The following is a 20405-nucleotide window of genomic DNA, read 5'->3' on the forward strand; positions in this document are numbered from 1 at the left end:
GTCTCCCGGGGATCAGGAACATCTGGCGGTGAGCTCCGGGTCTACACAAGCACCTAGCGATGGGATTCGTTTATGAGTAGGCAGGATTCGAGATCCAGGTAGGGCAGTGCGTCTGGAGAGCGTTTCCCAGCCGGGTTGACAAATTGCAAACAAATTGCGTCTAACGAAACGGATTTGCCAGTTGTCATGCTGCTGGGCCGCTGGGCCGCGAGGCACCCACAGTAAACCGTGGCTGTTCGTGAAGCAGGGAAAAACGCCGCCCACTGCTGCAGGTCTCAGCAGGGCCCGTGGGGGAGGCTGTCCGGCTTGGAGGTAGGTGGTTAGAACCTGATAAGGAGATAGAGGATCTCCCAGGCGCCTCCACCCAGGGCGCCAAGACTTCTTGGAAGATGGGCCTTGGGTTTTGCGATTCAAAAAGGCCCAAAAGACGTAAGGGATGGGAGAGCCATCATGGAGGCCAGAGGAGTGGGAGCCTTCACATCTGGGGGCCTAGAAGTGAACCCCAACGAGCGAAGGGGCTGTTGGAGCCCTGTTCCCTCCATTGCAGAACCCCTCTGGAGGGATGGCCGCCGGCCTAGCAGATCTGAGGCCTTGACCAATGGGGACTTCTGAACCCTGAACCGCTGAAGCGGCCCCCATTTCCTCCTCAGTACCCCTCAAGGCACAATGCCAGCGCGGGGCTGGGAGGTCGCTGTATTGACAATTCAATATCCCTGTGGAAGGCAGGCCCCCTAAGCAAACTGGTTTCTTTGAATCTCCCCTCCACTGCCGGCCAATTAGATGCCCATAGGAAAAGGTGGGAAGAATTAGGTTACAAAGAGAGGGCCAACTTATGGTCCCAGAGGGGCTACCTTGGATGGCGGAAGTTTAAACAAAGGGCGCAGAGGGGAGGGCGATGTAGGACGTGGAAGACCTGGCAGCTGAGGGCCGCGGCCCAGGCGGGTGAGGCCCTATAGAACCGGGCCTCGGATCCCTGCGCTGCCCGCTCCCTGGAGAAAGCTTCCCAAGTCGCACCAACGACCCATTCTTTTTCGGGGAATCTCAGGCAACTTGAAAAAGGCAGTTAGAAAATTCAGTTTTTCTGCTACCCTTCCCCAGTCCCTCTCGAAGTCTTGTTCTTATGTAAGGAAAGTGACAGCTTCTCAGTGCCATCAAAAGGCAGCGCCCGCTATAAGCAACAACCCTTGGAAACGAACAACAACAAAAAAACACATGAAAAAGGGAAGGCGTCCCTCTGAGGGCATTCCGGAGACCCCGAATCCCAAGGCTGTAAACTGAAATAAATCTGCTCTTCTTAGGCGCAAGGATGCTCTCCGCAATCCCAGCCGATTTGGGGGCGCTCCCTGATCCTTCCCCGTCGTTTGTTTGGGTTCAAATGATAAGATGGTATCCGATGCCTACTGGGCAAGATGCCTGGCTAGTGTCCCTTGGTCTGTCTGGCATACATGTACACTCATGACTGGAGTGGGGGGTGTTTTACTGGCCAACTGGGCCTTCTCCTGCCTGGCGTCCCTGTTTTCTCTCCCAGGCGGGTTCGTTCCTGCGGGAGAACGCAGCAGTCCCGTGTCCAACGCAGGAGCTCCAGTCATAGTGGAGGCCTCCGCCAAGCCGGCTGCTTGCCCGCCTTTTGGAGGAAGGCAAGCCCGAGGGCCTCAGGAGACGTGGGGGAGCTCCCTTCTCCCCGCCCCCCCTTTTTTCTCTAGGCCGGGATTGCGGGAAGGGAGACTGGTGCGGATCTCCCGAGGCCCCTGCTCAAGCATTGCTTAGCCGCCCGGCTAAGCTTCTCTGCGCGGCGATTTTCTGAGCCGCCGAGCGGGGTAATTAAATCCCCGCCCGCGCTCGGTTCTGCTCCAGGCCAGCGGGCGGCTCGGAGCTGCAGTTCAGGCAGGGGGCCCGGCCAGGCTGGACACCTCCACTCCTGCGGTGGCCCAGACGCTGCCCCAGAGGGGTATTTTAGCCAAGTTCGGAAAGATGAAACTGCAGACCCACCCAGAATGGGGGTCATTTGAACTACGCCTTTGGGGGAAATAAAGCGAATTACCTGTTTTCCGGAGGGCCCGCAGCGGCCACGTCCCTGCGAGCCAAGGCGCGAATCCCAGCCTCACGGAAAGCTTCCGCTCGGCTCCGGCGTTCACGGCCCCGGGCCGGCAAACGGCTGGTTGCCTCCTGCTCTGGGTCCCGGGGTTCAGGTTGACGGGACAGCCTTGTCGGACACCCGGGGTTGTCCCTCGGGCTGCGGTGTCTTTGATAAGCTCCCGCTAGGCTCCAGGGACGCAAAACAGGCTAGAGGTTCTGACGATCGCATTTACGCGTTGATGAAGAATCGTTAAGCTAAAGGCAGGGAGGAGAGACAGACGAACAGAGAGGCAGCGAGTCCGGGCCAGACCGCGCGCGTTTCGGGGAACGCGAACTGGAAGGCACTGAAGCCAATCACCTGCCCGGCCCGACCGCGGAGGCCCGGCGCCCGCGGCGTCGCGCTCCCACTCCCCGGCCACAGCGCGCTTTACCCGGCTGGCGCCGGCCTCCTCTCCTGCTCCTCTCCTGCCGAGCGGAGTTCCGAGAAGCCCGGGTGGGCCCCGCGCGCCTCGGAGTGGAGCGGAGCAGGAGGCGCAGCGGGTAGCCGTAGCTGGAGGGTCCCTAAGCGCCCGGGATGCGCTGATTCCCAGCTAGATGGGGCTCCGCGCTTCCAGCGCCGCGTCTTTACCTGAGCCAGGGCCTCGGACAGATGAACGGACAGTCGGACGCAGAGGCAGGAGGAGGCCCCTGGCCGGTGCCCGCACCGCCCCCCCGGCGCTGCCCAGAGCTGGCCTGTGAGAGGGTGACTGGGGCGCGCCCGCGGAGCTGGGCCTGGCCGGGAGCCCCCCGAGCCGAGGGGACCGAGGGCTTTCCTCCCTCCTCGGATTATTAAAAAGTTCATTTCCTGGCGAATCGGGTGACGTCAGGGGCCCGGCGTCGCGGTGGCGGGGCCGCCCGGCCGGAGAAGCCGCCTCCAGTTACCCAATTACCGACTGTCAATCCCGCCGCCCCTCCCCCCACCCTCCCGGGGGTGGCCCAGACCCCCGCCCTCTCCCCTGTCCCGGACCCACCTGGGATCCCTTTGGGCTCCTAACTCCGAGAGCTGTAGACTCAGCTAAGGGAGAGGGGCTGGAGGAGGGCGATTCCTCCCCCTTACCCTCGCACCTGTCTCACCCCCCAAAAGTTCTTTGTTTCCGACACTCACCCACCCACCCCCGCCTCCCTCGTCGGCCGTAGGCTCCCTTCGAGCCTCGGTCTCCTCGGTCTGTATAATGGGAGAGAGCAAGTAGATTTGTGCACGGGGCCCACTCCCCCCACAGAGCTGGATCTCTGCACTGGAGGTGTGTGGCGAGCAGTTCCAGGTGACTTAGGGGACGCTGTTCTCAGTCTCCCGCCTCCCTCTCCCCAGGGGCCGCCTCAGGGACCCCCGGGAGGGAAAAATGCCTCCTCCAGCCCAGAGGCGTCTCCTTCGAGCCAGCGCCGGCGCCAGTCCGGGTCTCCGTGGCCTCGCCCCAGGCAGTTCGGCCCGCTGGTCTGCGAAGGCCACGCCCGGGAAGGGGACGCCCCCTCCCCCTCTCTGGAGCCGCCAGCCAGGCCACCTCCACCCGGTCAAGCGCAGTCCTAAGCGGCCTGTTGTCCGAGGCCCAGGTGCCCACTCGAGTCTCCTAGTTCTTGCTCCTCACTGCTCTTGCTGTCCCACAGCTGTGCTCCCAACCCTGGCCAGTCAGAGCCCGAGTAGGGGGAGGGAATGGTCTGGGTAGGTAGTTGAGACTTCAGCTGGGAGGTGGTATCAGAGGGTGGAAGGGCTGGGGTCCCGGGGAGAGGACACCCAGGCACCCGAAGGGTGCACGACCCGTGCTCCCGGGGAGGGGTCCCCCGTTGGAGGTTAGTTACTGGGAGGAGGGCCCTGAGGTTCCTTAAGAAGGGGAGAAGCAGTTGGCCAGTGGGGTGAGGGTCCTGGCGGGGGGCGTTGGCAGCAGGGGCCGCCGGGAGGGCGCTGGGAGGGGGCCCGCCGGCGGAGGGGGGCAGGCCCGCGGGTCAGTCCGGGAGTCCGGCGGACCAGAGTTGCGGGCTCAGCCAATGGGGGGCGGAGGCTGGGCGGCGCGCGGCCCTGATTGGCTGGCGCGGGCTTCTTAGGCGTGCACGGCCCCCGCTTCATGTCTGTGCAGGAGTCGCGAGCTGGCGCCAGGGCGGCCGGAGGATGCCGAGGGGCCGGAGCCGGGCGGGCCTGAGGCCGAGGCGCGCGCTGTCCCCCGCTCTTACCCCGTGAGCCCAGCCGCCTGAAGCGCGGTTCCTGAGCCCGCCATTCCCGGGGCTCCCGCCGGTGCTGATCCCCCGTCCCTGAGGCCGCGGTCCCTCCTCCCCGCGGCGCTGCGTGTGTAAGTTTGGGGTGCGAAAACTAGCCGCGGGCCTGGGGTGCGTCAAGCTCTGAGAGGTCTCTTCCGGGGCTCAAGGTCGGGGCCAGGCTGGGGGTGACGGCTTTGGTGTGGCTTGGTGAGAGGTCCTGATTGTGCCTCCTGGGAGTGCACGCAGGGGGCTGGCTCCCAGCCGCTGGGGCTGCGTGTGCGTGTTTGCGGGGGGTGGGGGGGTGGTCGTCAAGTCGGTATGTGTATCTGGCGCTAAGTGTAGATATGTGCGTGTCTCTGGGCTCATGTGCCCCAGTGGGTGCCCAGGAGCCTGTCTCCAACTTTTGGTCTGTGTTTATGTGATTGTGTACCGGGAAGGGGGGGAGGGGGTTCGGTGTGAGTGTCTGACTTAAAGTGAGACTCCGTATGTGTTTGTTGGGGTAACTGCTGTCGGGGTTTGTCCCCGTGCGCGACCCGGCGTGCATGAATGCCTGGCTTTGGGACCGGGGGTCACCATGTGAATGTGTGAGGCGGAACCCTCTCCTCCGCCTTCCTTTCGTTTTGAGCTTTTAGCTTTCCTCCCACCCGGGACTCTCCCTCCGCTGAGCTCGCCGGAGGCGTAGCGGCGTGCGGGACTCCGCGTGGCGGGACTTTGGGGGTGTCAGGCCGTGGCGGCGCCCCTCACGCCCCCTTCCGTCTCTCAGGGACGCCGCCACCGCCTCGGCCCAGATCCCGAACCTCCACTGCCGGTCATGGAGGTGGCGCCGGAGCAGCCGCGCTGGATGGCGCACCCCGCGGTGCTGAATGCGCAGCACCCCGACTCGCATCACCCGGGCCTGGCGCACAACTACATGGAGCCCGCGCAGCTGCTGCCTCCCGATGAGGTGGACGTCTTCTTCAACCACCTAGACTCTCAAGGCAACCCCTATTACGCCAACCCAGCCCACGCGCGGGCACGCGTCTCCTACAGCCCGGCGCACGGTGAGCCCCCAGCCAGTGGGTCACTGCGAGCCCAGGCGCGGCGCGACGCGCGCCCGGCGCGGGAAGGGAGGAAGGCCCGGCTGCCTGCTTCCCGGATGTGAGATCCGCAGGAATCGGAGCAACTGAAAAATTGGGGCGGGGAAAGGTGGGGGCAGCAGCCTCTTGGGGAGGGTTTGGGCACCCTAGGGTTTCTGCCCAATACCAGCTGGCTTGTGGGGGGGGGGGTCCCTCCAGGCCCCAGTCCGGTGGGGTTCCTTCTGTTCCACTTGTCCTTCAGCTCTGGATTGAACATTCTTGATTATTGCCAGTTAGGGTTTTATGTTTCTGGTTTTCTTTGGGAAGAAGGTTACTGCTGGTTGTCTTGGGAGTTGTGGTCCTGTACATCAGAGCCCTGGTGCAGCTCAGCCTCGGCCCACCCTGACCCCTCTCCCTTCTCCTGCAGCCCGCCTGACAGGAGGCCAGATGTGCCGCCCACACTTGTTGCACAGCCCTGGGTTGCCCTGGCTCGACGGGGGTAAAGCTGCCCTCTCCGCCGCTGCGGCCCACCACCACAATCCCTGGACCGTGAGCCCCTTCTCCAAGACACCGCTGCACCCCTCAGCGGCTGGAGGCCCTGGAGGCCCCCTCTCTGTGTACCCAGGGGCAGGGGGTGGGAGTGCGGGAGGCAGCGGGAGCTCTGTGGCCTCCCTCACTCCCACGGCAGCCCACTCGGGCTCCCACCTCTTTGGATTCCCACCCACTCCGCCCAAGGAAGTGTCTCCTGACCCCAGCACCACCGGGGCTGCCTCTCCAGCCTCCTCTTCCGCAGGGGGTAGTGCAGCCCGGGGGGAGGACAAGGATGGCGTCAAGTACCAGGTGTCACTGACTGATAGTATGAAGATGGAAAGCGGCAGTCCCCTGCGCCCAGGCCTGGCTGCCATGGGCACCCAGCCTGCCACACACCACCCCATCCCCACCTACCCGTCCTACGTACCGGCCGCTGCCCACGACTATAGCAGCGGACTCTTCCACCCTGGAGGCTTCCTGGGTGGCCCTGCCTCCAGCTTCACCCCTAAGCAGCGCAGCAAGGCACGCTCCTGCTCAGGTAAAGGCCAGCGCCAGGGACCTTGTGGAAGTGGGGATGGTTTGTGCTTTTGTGTGTATGTTTGCGGGGAGGAGGGCTATGATATGGGAGATGGGGCAATGTCAGTCTTCCAGATCTAGGGGTGGATCTTGTTCCCCTCCAATAGCCTCCAACAGATGTTTGAGACTCCAGAATGGGAGAGAGGGAGCCCTCAAACTTTTGCCCTTTTCTTTACTATTCTGAGGGGTCCCCAAAGTTCGTTTCCCTTCCCCGCCTCTCACCCTCCCTTTCAAGGTTGGCTACTACCAGACAGAACACAGGATGGGAATTCCCCCTTCCCTTCCCTGGATCTTAAGTGAAAATTTGAACAGCCTCTTGACTTAGTTTATGAGAGAATGCAGTACGCAAGCGACAACAGGGAGGCTGTGCGTACGTGTGTTTGTGAGTGTGTGCGCAGGCTGTGGGAGCACTGTAGATGCTCCAGACCCTCAAGGAATCTGGTTTTCCAACTCAATCAGTCCAATCTTGGGATTTTGATGTTTCCCAATCTCCCTGGGAGATTTCCCCCAAAGCAACATTCCCAGGACTTGTTCCTGCTCCCTGCCCCCTGGCGTGTCCTTCATTGTCCCTCCCTGAAGGCTGGAGTGAGGGGGACTAAGTGTAGGTGCCTCTGCGGAGACAGGCTGGAGCCTGGCTGGTTTATCCAAGAATCTGGCTATAGAGCAGAAACCAGGGCTGATGCGGGGCTCCGGCTGTCAGTGCCTCCTTCCCGATCCCGGTAAGCCGAGAAAGAGGAAGATTTTTTTTTTTTTTAAAAATCTGAGTCTAGGAACCTTTCCTTGCCCATATATATAGACAATTTAGCTGAAACTAAATGGGGAGACATTTTCCCAGGGGCCACATGATGCCAAGCTGTCCAGCTCCTTGGCCTGATTGCTGCTGCCACCTCGGGCACCCACCTCATCCCCACCTTGGGGTCCCTGTTCCACTCAGGCCAGCTACCTTGCCTTTAACTAGCCCCTTCTCCCAAGTTTGCTTTACCCATTCGATTTGAATTCCAGATGGTCTTTTAGCAACAACAACAAACAAAAAACCAAAAAACCCACTATCAACAGAAGACCAAGGTCGCTTAGTCTACTTGGCTTAAAAACGAAAGGGCTTACGGCTTATTTTATTTTAAAGAACACCACCTTGGATCCGAGTCCGGGACTGAATTCTAGGGACCTAGCGGTAGAGGGGGAAGTTGGGGAGAAAGAAGGAATTCCCCTGCTTGGAGAATAGAAGGAGGGTAGGAGCTGAGGGCTGAGAATCTGGAGGTGGCAGACACAGCTGGGGGAACAGGGGAAGATAGAAAAAAGGCAGAACCAGAAAATGAGCCAGAGCCCTCCCAGGCCTGGCCAGGTCGAGCGGGGCCACTCCTGCCACCGCCCTGCCCTCGGCAAAGTTTGCTGTAAATACCCTTTCATTGTCGCGCCGAGAATCCCTGGGGCCTTGGCCCCACTCCTCCCTCCTGCCCTGCTTCCCTTCCTTCGAGAGAGGGTTTTGAAGATGGAGCTTTGGCTGTAAAGCTACTCTCTGAACTCCTCTCCTGCGGGGGGGAAAACCTCCTCCGGATCCCTCTTCCTGCCCAGGGCTGGAACTAAAAGTCGCCCCCCGAGGCAGCCCGGGCTGAGGCCGACCGCTGCCTGGTCGGCGCCTGCCCGCTGGCTCTCTCCCGTGACCTTGTCCATCAGGCAGGCCCGCTGTCTCTCCTTGTCCCCCTTCAGAAGGCCGGGAGTGTGTCAACTGTGGGGCCACGGCCACCCCTCTCTGGCGGCGAGACGGCACCGGGCACTACCTGTGTAACGCCTGCGGGCTTTACCACAAGATGAACGGGCAGAACCGGCCACTCATCAAGCCCAAGCGAAGACTGGTAAGCGCGGGGCAGCAGGTGGCTGGGGAGGGGCCGCCAACCTGGGCCTGGCCAGCGGCTTATTTAAAAAATAATAGTAACACCACCAAACCCTTCCTAGGCAGCTGCTTTGCCTCTTGAAATCCTTTTATCATTAAAATCACTTGGGGTGGCCCTTCTTTTAGGCCAGATTCCACCCCCCTCCCGCCCCGGGCCAGATTTCTCCCTCCGCAACCAACCAGGTATCCTCACCCCACCAAGCTCAGGAACCCCCAACGTTGAGTGTCCAAGGGCCCAACTCCCGTCCTCTGGCCTCTGTTTAACTCTTTTTTTTTTTTTTTTTAAATAGGGCCATGAAGTAATTTTCCTTGTAGCCCAGCACACAATCTCCTCACGCTTATTTAAATAAAACACACACTCACACCAACTACCAAAAAAACCTGCCCTTTATTATTTTTCCATGGAGTCACCTATACTGTGTATTTTCATTTGAGTGATTTAAAAAAAATGCCCTTTCGGATCTCCTGCCGGAGTTTCCTATCCGGACATCTGCAGCCTGAAGATAAGGAAACTCCGCGTATCTGTTTCCGGACCCCGCGAGTTTTAGAGCCTCTCCTCGGCTCAGTCCTGCCTCTCGCTGGGCTGTTTTGAAATTTCTAATACCCTCCGCTCTGCAAATAATGCGTAAAATGCTAAGAATAATAAATATATTTTTTTCAGGGCGAAGTGATTTACGAGGCTTAAATCGCTTGCCGCTTTGGGGGCCCCCCTTCTCCGCCCTCCCCACCCCCCAGCGAGGGCGGGGTGAGGGCCCGGGTGGGGGTAGGGGTGGAGGATACGGTGTTGGCCCCTGAGTCAGAATTCCAGCTCCAGGCCGCTTACTCACCCTCACCCTCCCCTCCCCTCCCCCGAGGCAGCAGTCCGGCTGGTCCCTCCAACCCAGCGACCCAGCAAGGGAGCTCCGGCAAGGGAGCTCTGGCCGAGGGCCATTCCAGCTTCTCCCAGTCTCCTTCTCCCACCCCCTGTCCTGCTGCCTGCGGTTCTTTGGGAAATATTGCAGGGGGCAGGGGGTGTGCGCTGGTGGGCCCACAAGAGGAGATCTGCTTTCTCAGTGAAGACTCTCTTACTTTCCCTTGTTAGGAGCCTTCAGCTCCCTTCTTCAGAAACCAGACACTCATTTCCAGACCACCTCTGGCCTGCATTCCCTGAGGGGCTGCGGGGCAGTCAGCAGCGTGTGGTTTGGGGTGCGGGATGCCAGAGACCGGCCTTGTACTGATGGAAATGTTCTGGCCCTGCCCTGTCCACTGTGGTCGTGACCGTTGATTGCTTGAAATGTCGCTAATGCCCGAGAAGGAACTGAAGCTCTAATTTTATTAAATTGTAGTTGGGTTGAATTCGAACATTCCCACGTGGCTAGAGGCTATGGTACTGGACGGCACAGCTCTAGACTTCCCTAAACGTTTGATGTCCCTGCCTGGCCTCTTCGGGGGAGGGGGGCGCATCACACGCAGGATGGTGGATTTTGAAAGGACTCGCATGGGACTGCAGAGTCAGACCAGGAGCTCTGGGGGACTGAGCCAGCCTCCTTAGGGCCTCAGTTTCCCCATTCGATGGTGGCCAGGCGGGGGCTAATGTGTCCTTTGAGCTCTTGCAACTCCGTTGATTCCGAGATCAGGCTTCTGAGAGTTCTTTATTCTAAGTTCTGTGCTGGTTTAGGTCTCAAATTCTAAAATTCCACAGCTTCTGAGATGCCTGGATTCCCCTGTGAGCTTTCCCGCTCCCGGGCTCAGTTGGCAGGGATGGGGTGGGAGGGTGGGGCGGGGGGTAAGGGTCGGGGAGGGAGGTCGAGATGGGGCGTGGGAGCCCAGCCTGCTGACGCCGCCTCTCCCCTCCCAGTCGGCCGCCAGGAGAGCCGGCACCTGTTGTGCAAATTGTCAGACGACAACCACCACCTTATGGCGCCGAAACGCCAACGGGGACCCTGTCTGCAACGCCTGTGGCCTCTACTACAAGCTGCACAATGTGAGTCCACCCCTCCCCGGCCTGACCCGCCCCTCCCCGGGGACCGCTGCTCTTTGTGTTCCCTGGTGCGCCGGGGTCGGGGGAGGCGGGGGGCAGCCACAATCTCCGGCGTGGCTTGGCTTGGGAGGCGGCTGCCTGCCCCCCAGTGCCAGAAGGCCTTCCCATAAGAGGGGACCAGCCGGCTGGAAGTGTGTCCCCCACAGCGGTGGCGGCGGTGGGGGGGGTTCCTGCAGGTCCGGGGAAGGGGTGTCTCTTTAAAACAAAAAGTAGGGGCACCTGGGTGGCTCAGTGGGTTAAGGCCTCTGCCTTCAGCTCAGGTCATGATCCCAGGGTCCTGGGATCAAGCCCTGAGTCTGGCTCTCTGCTTTGGGGGGGGGGGGGGGGTCTGCTTCCTCCTCTCTCTCTGCCTGCCTCTCTGCCTGCTTGTGATCTCTGTCAAATGAATAAAATCTTTAAAAAAAAAAAAAAGTAGGCATGGAGCTTGGTCATGTTGATGGCGGGGGTGGGGGGGCAGTGCTGGCACTTAGTGGGCTTAGGGCCCCTGCCCTGCCCTGCGGGTCTTACACAGGGAAAAGCACCCTTCTTGACAGGGTAGCATGCTGGCAGGAAGACAGAGATGAACAGGGGTGGGGGGTTTGCAAGTGGGGTCCCCGGCCCAGACCTGTCTTTGCCCCATGTGGAAGCTGGGTGTTGGTTTCTTGTTCAGGGAACTGGACTTCCTGAAGGTTTTGTGGTTGCTTCCAGGTGAACAGGCCACTGACCATGAAGAAGGAAGGGATCCAGACGAGGAATCGGAAGATGTCCACCAAGTCCAAGAAGAACAAGAAAGGTGCAGAGTGCTTCGAGGAGCTGTCCAAGTGCATGCAGGAGAAGGCCTCCCCCTTCAGCGCTGCTGCCCTGGCCGGACACATGGCGCCTGTGGGCCATCTCCCGCCCTTCAGCCACTCGGGACACATCTTGCCCACCCCTACGCCCATCCACCCCTCCTCCAGCCTCTCCTTTGGCCACCCCCACCCATCCAGCATGGTGACCGCCATGGGCTAGGGACAGCCCCCCGGCAACAGACACGCAGATGCCAAGAGGGTGGCCGGCAGTGCAAGGCTGGCGACCCTAGGCTGGCGACCCTAGGCAGGCTTAGCGGCCTGCCCTTCCCTGAAGACTGATGTTACTCCTGCCAGCCTGGCCGGAGCCCCAAGCTGCCTCTCCTGTGGGCACTCCCCTTGGCCATCAAGGGTCACTGTGAAGGTCCTCACCCAGGCTGGGAGGCAGCCTTGGCCCGGCTTACTGCCCAGGTGGGGTTTCCATCCTGGACAATTGTTTGGAGAACAGAACAGACAACTTTATAAAGAGAAGAAGGTGGGGGTACAGAGGACATGCGAAGCAAACCGTTTTTAGAAGAAGGGAGTAGGCAAAAATAATTTATTGTGCTCTCATTTCTAACAAGGACCAGGGAGACGTGGAGGTCTAAGCTGCCCCCCAAGTTCTCTTCTGGGTCTTCTTTTGCACCAAGTGCTGCTTGGCCCATCTGCTTGCTGGGGCTCTGGGGGCAGGTGTGCGGGGTGGCGGGGGGCCCGTGGCCCATACCTTCTCCTCTGGCTTCCTTTCCTGAAATAGCTGAAGCCCAGGTTGGGCTGAGCCGGTGTGGCCGGGCCAGCAGCCTGGGGAGGCTGAGCGGTGCGTGCCCTGGCGGCCAGGCCCTAGAGGGCAGAGACAATCAGGGGCGGTCCTGCGCTGATTCCCAGGCCAGGGCTGGGTCACAGGAAGGAAACAACATTTTCTTGAGAGGGGAAATGTCTCCCAGATCGCTCCCCTGGCTCTGAGGCCGAAGCTGGTGTGACCCGTGTCCCCTTAACGAGTCTGAGCCCCAGCCAGGTGAACCCCTGTACATACATCCTTTTTCTGCAACACCCCTCAATCCCCCTCCCCTCCCACTCTGAGACAAAAGAAAAAATATATATATATCAAAGACTGCATAAGCTTAACTCGCTGAGGAGTTAGTTGTTTTATTTTTAAACTCATTTTGGGTCCAGTCGATTGTACGTTGCCACGGAAGTCCTTGCAATGGAAAGGAATAAAACCTACAAACCAAGGCTGTAGCTTCACAATTATTTTTGGAAAAGTACTTGGATCCCACAGCCCTAGGACGGGGAGCTGGGGGGCCTGGGGAGGGGCCTTGGCTGCTCTTGGCTTTCAGGGGCTGGTCTGGCAGGTGGCAAAGGCAGGAGTTGGGGGTGGGTCCAGAGAGAGGCCATGACCCTGCTGGGGTCCCTGGAGATGCCTGGGTTCTGCTCCGCTTTGCTGTGGCTGGCTGGATCCTTCCCAAGGTACAGCTGTACATAACTGTGTCCGAGCTTAGATTCTGTATGCGGAGGTGGTGGGGTGTGGCGGCCGGCAAAGGCCCGGCCTGGGGAAGAGAATCATGCCGAGGTAGTCGACCAAGTGCAATAGGAGCCCCGGCGATCGCTGCGGGGGGGAGGGGGGCACCACAGCCAGAAGTAACTTATTTTGTACTAGTATCCGCATAAGAAAAAGAATCTGCAGTATTTTCTGTTTTTATGTTTTATTTGGCTTGTTTCATTTTGGATTAGTGAACTAAGTTATTGTTAATTATGTACAACATTTATATATTGTCTGTAAAAAATTGTATGCTATCCTCCTATTCCTTTAAAGTGAATACTGTTAAGAATAATAAAATACTTTTTGTGAATGCCTCTGGCCGGTGTTGTGGGCTGCTAGGCTGCTGAATCCTGGGTGTGGCGATAGGCAGTCAGTCCTAGTGGTCCCTTCGGGTCCAGTGATTTGGAGAGAAGGGCTCCTGGAATAAGGGATGGGGCCCTGTCTGCTTGGGGTTGGAGATCCTGACCCCCCTCCCCTGCATTGCTCTCATCTGGACTTCCTCATTGTCACCCCCCTGGGGGTCCTGGTGTCTGGGTGGATACTGGGGAAGCACTGGGAGGGAAGCTTGTGCTTTCTCCAGCCTTTGGGCTACACACTGATCCTTTTCCTGGGGCTCTCATAGAACCCGACAAGGATTGACCCCATCCCCACCCCCATCTACTTCCTCCCAGGTGCTGATCAGCTCTTGTTTCTGAGCTATCTGGTCATCAATATTCCTGTTCATTGACAAATATGGTCACCAATGTTTTTGATCACCAATGTCATCGATTGCCATCATCTTCATTCAACAAAGGTGGTCATTGGACATAGCTACCATGACTGCTGTTCTTGGTCAGTGACATGTCTGATTGCTGGAGCTTGTGACCATAGACATCTGATTACTAACAACTGATCACCCACACTCAATCCCCAATATTTTATCCATGCCTCTGATCAGGGACGTGTCTAGTCCCTGACAGCCACAAAATGCGATCGCCGGTGTCTTCGGTGGTTGTCCTGGCTTACTGGTAATATACTTGGCCATGAATATCTCCTACCACCGATATTCCTGATCAGCATCTCTACTCATAAATTTTTAATATTCAGTGTGTCTGGTGCCAACATCTCTGATGACCACTGCATTTCCTCATTCACCATGTTTGTGATCGCTGGAGCATCTTATCACTCACGTTCCTGATTTCCAATGTGCTGGTCCCCAATGCCCCCAATCATTAATGTCCTAGTTCATTGAGAAGCATGACCATCAATGTCACCCATCAATGGTTTTCCAATCATTGATAGATCTGATCACTCATATTTCTCCCCAGTATCTCCAGTCACACTATTGTCATCACCAATGTTTCCTTAGCAATGACTTTGATCACTTGTCTCCATTCACCAACATCTCTAACCAACAATATGCTTAATGACCAATGTCCCTAATCATGGGATCTTCTTCCCATCAAATTTTCTGTCGATGTGGTCACCAGTGATTCTGGTGACTGACATCCCTGGCTCCCCAGTGCTCATCACTCAGCTTGCTAGGGTCCAGCATAAGGATTGTTGAGTCTCATCTTCCAAGTCCCTAATGACCAATGTCCCTTGTATCCTGATCACCAGGAGCACTGACTGCCAGCTTCCTCATCATTGGTATCACCAGCCACCTGGGTCTCTGGTCGCTACATTCTCTAACCATTGCTGCCTTTTGTGCCCAATAGCTCACCCATCACCTGGATCTCTGGATGGTCATTGAATGTGATCACCTTTGTCTCCCCTACAATCAGTCATCAAGGATATGGGGACCAGGTAACATTCCTGCTGCTCACATCCTCAGTCTCCCATGTCCCTGATCAATGAGGAATGATATAACCAATCAATGATCATACTGCTCACCAGGACCTCCTGATCCTCAGTGTACAACCGCCATCTCTCTGATGATGTCTTTGAATTATGTTATCTCCCACAATGCTACTGTCCCCAATTACTAGTCATTCTATTCATATGTCCCTGATGATGACCTTTTTTGGCTCTAATCACCGTCTCTGGTACCCTGGGTCTGCTATGAGTAGGATTTCTAAGGGCCAGCCTCCTTGCTCCTTGGCAGCCCTGACGTCCACGTGGTCCAGGAAGCCCCTCCTCTCATTCTTTCCACCCCAGACTACTCGTGCTGGCAGGGTGCTTGCTTGGAGTCAGGGAAGCAAGGGCCCTGTGGAGGCTTGGACTCAGGGAAGCAAGGGCCCTGTGGAGGGCAACAGGACTCCTAGGAGGTCCAAAATACCCCAGCCCATCAGGGCAGTGCAGAAGGTGCACACCTGGGACTCTGACTCACTCGGGAGTCCTCTGTTCCTGCTGTACCATTCTACCACCACCCCACCTGCATCCTTTTCCTATAGAATAGAAACCCAGAGCAGGTAGGAACCAGCTGGGTGTGTAGCTGGATGGGTCCTGGCCTGCCCGTCTCAAAGCATGGTGGCCCTCTTGGCCCTTCCCCAGCTCCCAGCATTCCAGCCTCCCCTCCTGTCAGCTGTGAGGACAGGGACGGTTCTGTCCTCTCATGCCCTGGCTCTTGACTGCAGCATTGTGTGTCTAGATGATCATGTATTCAGGTGTGCATGTCTGCCTGCCTGTTGAAAGCCTCCTACACACCAGGCACTCTTCTAGGTGTGGGGGCTATATCACTGAATGAAAGAAACAGGAATTCCTGCCCTTGGGGAGCTTACCTTCTATGCAGTAAACACAATAACTCTGCCTGGCCTCCAGCAAGTCATCCTATTACCTGGCCTGAATTCCAGAGCCTAGAGTCAGAACCTGGGGTCCAGAGCTTTGAGTGCATGACCGATCCCCTAGGACTCAGGAACCAGACCCAAAACACAGAGCACGGAGCCTGTCCCCCTCTAATTCAGAACTAAGAGCTTGGAGTTCAGATTCTAGAACTTAAATCCAGCTGGGGCCCAGAACATCGACCTCAGAATCCAGATCACAGAACATTGAGCCCAGAACTCAGCCTGAGGGTCCTGAACATGGACCCTCAAATCCTTAGCCTAGAGCCTGGAGCTCCAAACCCAAGACTTAGTGCCAAGGATATGGAGCCCAGGGCCTAGAATCTGGATCCCAGAGCAACAGTGTGGCTGGACCCAAAGGCCAGAATCCAGAGCTGCCCCCACATGCCCCATTTCTCTATTACTATCCTGGCCATAGCGCCTTCCTACCACCAACCAGTATTTTTGGAGCACGCAGTGGCAGGCACTGTCAAAGGTGCCAGAAGCTGCCGGCAAGAAACAAGGAGATGAGCAGATTCCCTCTCCCTGCAATGTCAGGTCTAAGAGGGGCCAGGGCTGTATCTGTTCACTCTAGTGTTTCCATCGCCTCTCAAGACCCACGGTAGGTGCTTCCAAAATGTCTTTCGGATAGATTCATTCACTTATCCCACATGTGTTTGTTGACCTGTTGGTTGTTGGCGTTCTGGGGTTTGGATGAAGCACACACATCTTGCCTTGATCAATCAGCTCTCTCTGGCTGCCAGGAAGCTCTTGCGAGGGCAGGGCTTTTTTCTGACAAAGGCAGCCGCCAGAACTGGGGAGGGCTGTGGTGGCCGTGGTAGGGATGGGGTCGAGTGGTAGACCAACCACTGGGATCTGGGAGGTGTGTGGCTTTGGAGGCCCAAAGTTCAAGCCCCAGGCACTCCTCCTCTGTGGCTTCTGTTCCCTCCTCCATCTAATTATCAGCTCCTAACAATGACTCCCACAGCCCAGAGTCATTGTGCGGGTAAACAGTGCAGGCGAAGCAGGCAAAGTGCCGAAGTGTCGCAAGTGGCTGCCTTAGCAGGGAGATGGTGCCTTTATGATTCTGTGGGGCGCCTGGCGCCAGGGTGCCTGGGGTGGGTTGGCCTTTGTTCCATCTGTTTGCACCCAGGTGGGGCTGGCCGGCCCAGGGCCCCCTACTCCTTTCTTCCTGCAGGGAGGGACGCCTCGCCTCTAAGCCCACCTTTTTATTCCCATTTTCTATAGGAAGAAATCAACACCCCCACTTTGTAATTTGTAGAGACTATCTCTGTTCTTCAAAAGTCGCTCCCATCTCCTGGTGACCACTATTAGAAATAGGGAAGGCAAATAGCCTTCCAAGTCCCCAGGGCCCCAGAGTAGATGCTGCCCTGGGGGAAGGAGGTAAGATTTGGGAGGAATGCCTGCCATCCACCTGCTGGAAGGGAAGGACAAACTCCCCTGAGAGGCTGGGAAGCATCCAACGAGCCCCTCGTAAGGCCAGTGGGCTGCCCTACGTGAGTGACTTTATAGCACCAGACAGTAGATCAAAAGTCCACTGTGTGTGTGTGTTAGGGAAGGAGGGATAGGCAAGATGATACAGTGATTCCAAACTTTATTTGTAAAAACAAGACCAGCACAAGTCAGAAAATTAGGAAAAATAAAGTGAGGTGTGTGTGTAACACATTCTAGTATTAAGATTCTATGATCACAACCTTTCATACCTGTGGTTCTACTGTAAGAATAAGGAGATCAAGGCTCAGACTCCAGTAAGCCCGAAATAGACCCTATTATTTACAAGATAATGGATGATAAAGGAGGTATCCTGGATCAGTGCAAGGGTGGAGGGTTATTCAAGGAAGTGGAGTTGGAACAACTAACTGGTCATCATCTCCCTGGGTGAACACCCAACTCAGAGATCTGAAACCAGCGGCATGTGGTCTTCTCCAGCCAGCCCACAAATTCTGATTTGGCTGTGTGGTGTTTTGCAAAAGTATGGGTGAGTTGCAAATGATTTTAAATTAGGAACGTCACCTAAAAAAAAGGCAGAAGGTTTGCCCAAGGGGCCATTTTTGCCTCTCTCCCAGCTTCCATCTCCACCCCGCCCCCCATGCCCATACCTGCCTGGGTCTTGGGGATGCTGTTGGGAGTCCTGACATCATCACACATAGCCTATCACACATTCGAGACTTATTAAAGAGTTAGTCTTGAAACCAACCATGGTAACCCACCTGGATCACTTAGGTTAGTTCCCCCACAGATAACTGAGGGACCACAAATCTCAAGGTAAAGGTCAGCCTTTCTAGGAACCAAAGAGGGAAAAGGAAGTTGTTGAACATGGGAGATGTAAAAGTATCTGCAGCAGGGAGGGCATGGAAGCATAATCTGGTATCGTGTTTTTGGAATGAGCTCAGAGATAATCCCAGTTTTAAAACTCAAGAATGTTGAGTATTCATCCAAATACCTTTTGCAGGAAACTCTGAGACGGGATGTTTGGGACGTTATTGTTTATAAACCAGGAGACTGGATACAATCTAAATGTTCAACCAAAGGGCACAGGGAGAGTATATACCCCCCAAAAATTGGAAGCAGGGACTCAAACAGGTATTTGGACACCTATTTTTAAAAAGAAGATGTTATTTATTTGAAAGACAGAGATCACAAGTAGGCAGAGAGGCAAGCAGAGGGGGTGAGGGAGCAGGCTCCCCACTGAGCAAAGAGCCCAATGCAGGGCTCCATCCCAGGACCCTGAGATCATGACCTGAGCCAAAGGCAGAGGCTTTTTTTTTTTTTCCTTTTATTTATTTGATAGAGATCACAAGCAGGCAGAGAGGCAGGCAGAGAGAGGGCGGGGCGGGGAGGGGGGGAAGCAGGCTCCCCGCTGAGAAGAGAGCCCAATGCTGGGCTCAATCCCAGGACTCTGGGATCATGACCTGAGCCAAAGGCACAGGTTTAACCCACTGAGCCACCCGGGTACCCCATGCACACCCATGTTTATTACCCACAAGCGCCAAGAGGTGGAAACAACCCCAGAGTTCTTCGACAGGCGAAGGATAAACAAAATGTGCTTTAGACGCACCATGGAATATTATTTGGTCTTAAAGAGGAGGAAAATTCAGACACGTGCTACAGAGTGGATGGACCTCGAGGATGTTGTGTTCAGCGGAAGAAGCCAGGACTAGAGAGACAAATACTATGGGATGGCACTTATAGGGGGCACCTAGAGTAGCCAGATTCATAGAGACAGAAAGTCGGGCAGTGGTTGCATGGGGCCGGGAAGGGGAATGGAAGTTGGGTTTTCATGGGGAGAGAGTTTCCATTTGGGAAGATGAAAAAGTTCTGGAGACAGATGCTGGGGCTGGCTGCATCACAGTGTGAAGGTACTACACTACTGAACTGTACACTTAAAAATGGTTAAAATGGTAAATTTTATGTTAGGTTTATTTTACTATAATAGAGGGAGGGAGAAGAGGGAACTATAGGATTTCTGCTACAAAGACTTTCAAATGCTTCCTGAAGGTTAGAGCCAAGTCTCAGAATAGAGGTATATGTGTAACAGGATGACGACAGTGATTACAGCATCTAAGGGGAGAGAATTGTCACCAAACGTTGACAAATGGTGATATCTATGTCATAGAAGATACTTTCCCCTTTATTCTCCCCATTTCCCAGCAATTCTGTAATAAGGTTTAATAGCTTTCATGATAAAAAAATAATATTTGATAATGATTATTGCAGAACGGGGGGCTAATTTTGCAAAATACACAAAAACTCAAACAAAAACACAGTAAATAATAAAAAGACCAACAGTCACTGCAAAAAAAGAGGAAAACAAGTGAAAGCCACAGCAAGAGGTCCTTCCCATTAAAAATGTAAATAAACATTCCAACATTCCAACAGGTACTCTGCCTCCGAGAAAGGATCAAGTACATGCAAATCATACATGCAAATTACCACTGTCTGCTTCTTTTAGCAGACATGGAAGGGCTGCAGATGTGTAGACTCTGGGCACGTGCCATTGGCAGGAACATCGACCAGGATTCTGCGAGCTCTCTGCCCCAGCGAGCCCTACTCAGGTGTGCCTCACAGAAACATTAGGAAAAGAAAAAACGAAGTTGCAGGGAATTTGGGGGAGGTAGGGACGTAAGTTGCAGGATATATAAAGCATGACTCTTTTTTGGCTTTAAAAATATTTGTGTAGAGGGGCGCCTGGGTGGCTCAGTTGTTAAGCGTCTGCCTACCACTTGGGGGTCATGATTCCAGGGAGCCCTGCTCGGTGGGAAGCCTGCTTCTCCCTCTCCCACTCCCCCCTCCTTGTGTTCCCTTCTCTTGCTGTTTCTCTCTCTCTCTCTCTGTCAAATAAATAAAAATCTTTAAAAAAATAAATAAAATAAAAGTATTTGTGTAGATACAGAAAATAATCAGGGAAGATACATACCCAGTGAAGAATAGTTGTTAGTTTGGAGAAGTATGATCATTCAGGGGCAGTGGCAGGTGGGGGGTGGGGCAAGGGGAGGTACTTTTCAGTTTAGACACTTGTGCTATTATTTTAACATGCTGAGACCATGTGTTGCTGTTTTGACATAAAGAATAATCATGACAAACTCCTGTTTTCTTTTCTCTGCCTTGTTTCTGATTGGTCTCTCTCCCTGAGATGTTCTCCCTTCAGACCTGCCTGGAGAGCTCCTCTTCATCCTTCAAAACCCCTTCAGAGATCCTAGAGGAAAACCTTATTTGAGTTCTTCTTTCCCTGAGCACCTCAGGGCCTTCCCAGTCCCTAAGCAACGTCACTCAGGTTATAAGGCCAGGCTATGGTCAGACATACCTGCCTCTTCCTTGCTGTGCAGCCCCGAGCAAGTGGCTTAACTTCTTGGAATCCTGACTCCTCACCAATAAAATAAGACCACACCTTGCAGGGTGTTTTAAGGATAATATGAGGAAAGCAAAGGGTC

At 55.7% G+C, this 20405-nt stretch overlaps 2 protein-coding genes and 1 long non-coding RNA gene across 5 annotated transcripts in view; 1 reads left to right on the top strand and 2 right to left on the bottom strand.

Moving 5' to 3' along the window:
* LOC116586354 overlaps positions 1-2279 on the bottom strand; it is a 15590-nt gene extending 13311 nt beyond the window's left edge. Inside the window, exon 1 of the mRNA XM_032336241.1 lies at positions 2042-2279. The gene's annotated coding sequence lies outside the window, so the exon portion shown is untranslated. The remainder of the gene's footprint in view (positions 1-2041) is intronic.
* The window catches only part of GATA2 (GATA binding protein 2), a 14154-nt gene extending 1129 nt beyond the window's left edge, over positions 1-13025 (top strand). The window contains exons 1-6 of one of the 2 annotated variants that reach the window (XM_032335927.1): positions 4074-4394; positions 5066-5342; positions 5785-6426; positions 8172-8317; positions 10193-10318; positions 11063-13025. In XM_032335927.1, the coding sequence (XP_032191818.1) occupies positions 5114-5342; positions 5785-6426; positions 8172-8317; positions 10193-10318; positions 11063-11362 (1443 nt within the window). In that variant the 5' untranslated portion in view covers positions 4074-4394; positions 5066-5113 and the 3' untranslated portion in view covers positions 11363-13025. Of the gene's footprint in view, positions 1-4073; positions 4395-5065; positions 5343-5784; positions 6427-8171; positions 8318-10192; positions 10319-11062 lie in introns of those variants that run through there. The other variant, XM_032336005.1, reaches the window with a different exon arrangement.
* LOC116586495 overlaps positions 12875-20405 on the bottom strand; it is a 16234-nt gene continuing 8703 nt past the window's right edge. Inside the window, exon 5 of one of the 2 annotated variants that reach the window (XR_004284053.1) lies at positions 12875-13133. This is a non-coding gene — a long non-coding RNA (uncharacterized LOC116586495). Of the gene's footprint in view, positions 13134-19806; positions 20171-20405 lie in introns of those variants that run through there. The other variant, XR_004284066.1, reaches the window with a different exon arrangement.

This window comes from Mustela erminea, chromosome 1 (genome assembly GCF_009829155.1).
Source record: "Mustela erminea isolate mMusErm1 chromosome 1, mMusErm1.Pri, whole genome shotgun sequence".
NCBI classification, from domain to species: Eukaryota; Metazoa; Chordata; class Mammalia; order Carnivora; family Mustelidae; genus Mustela; species Mustela erminea.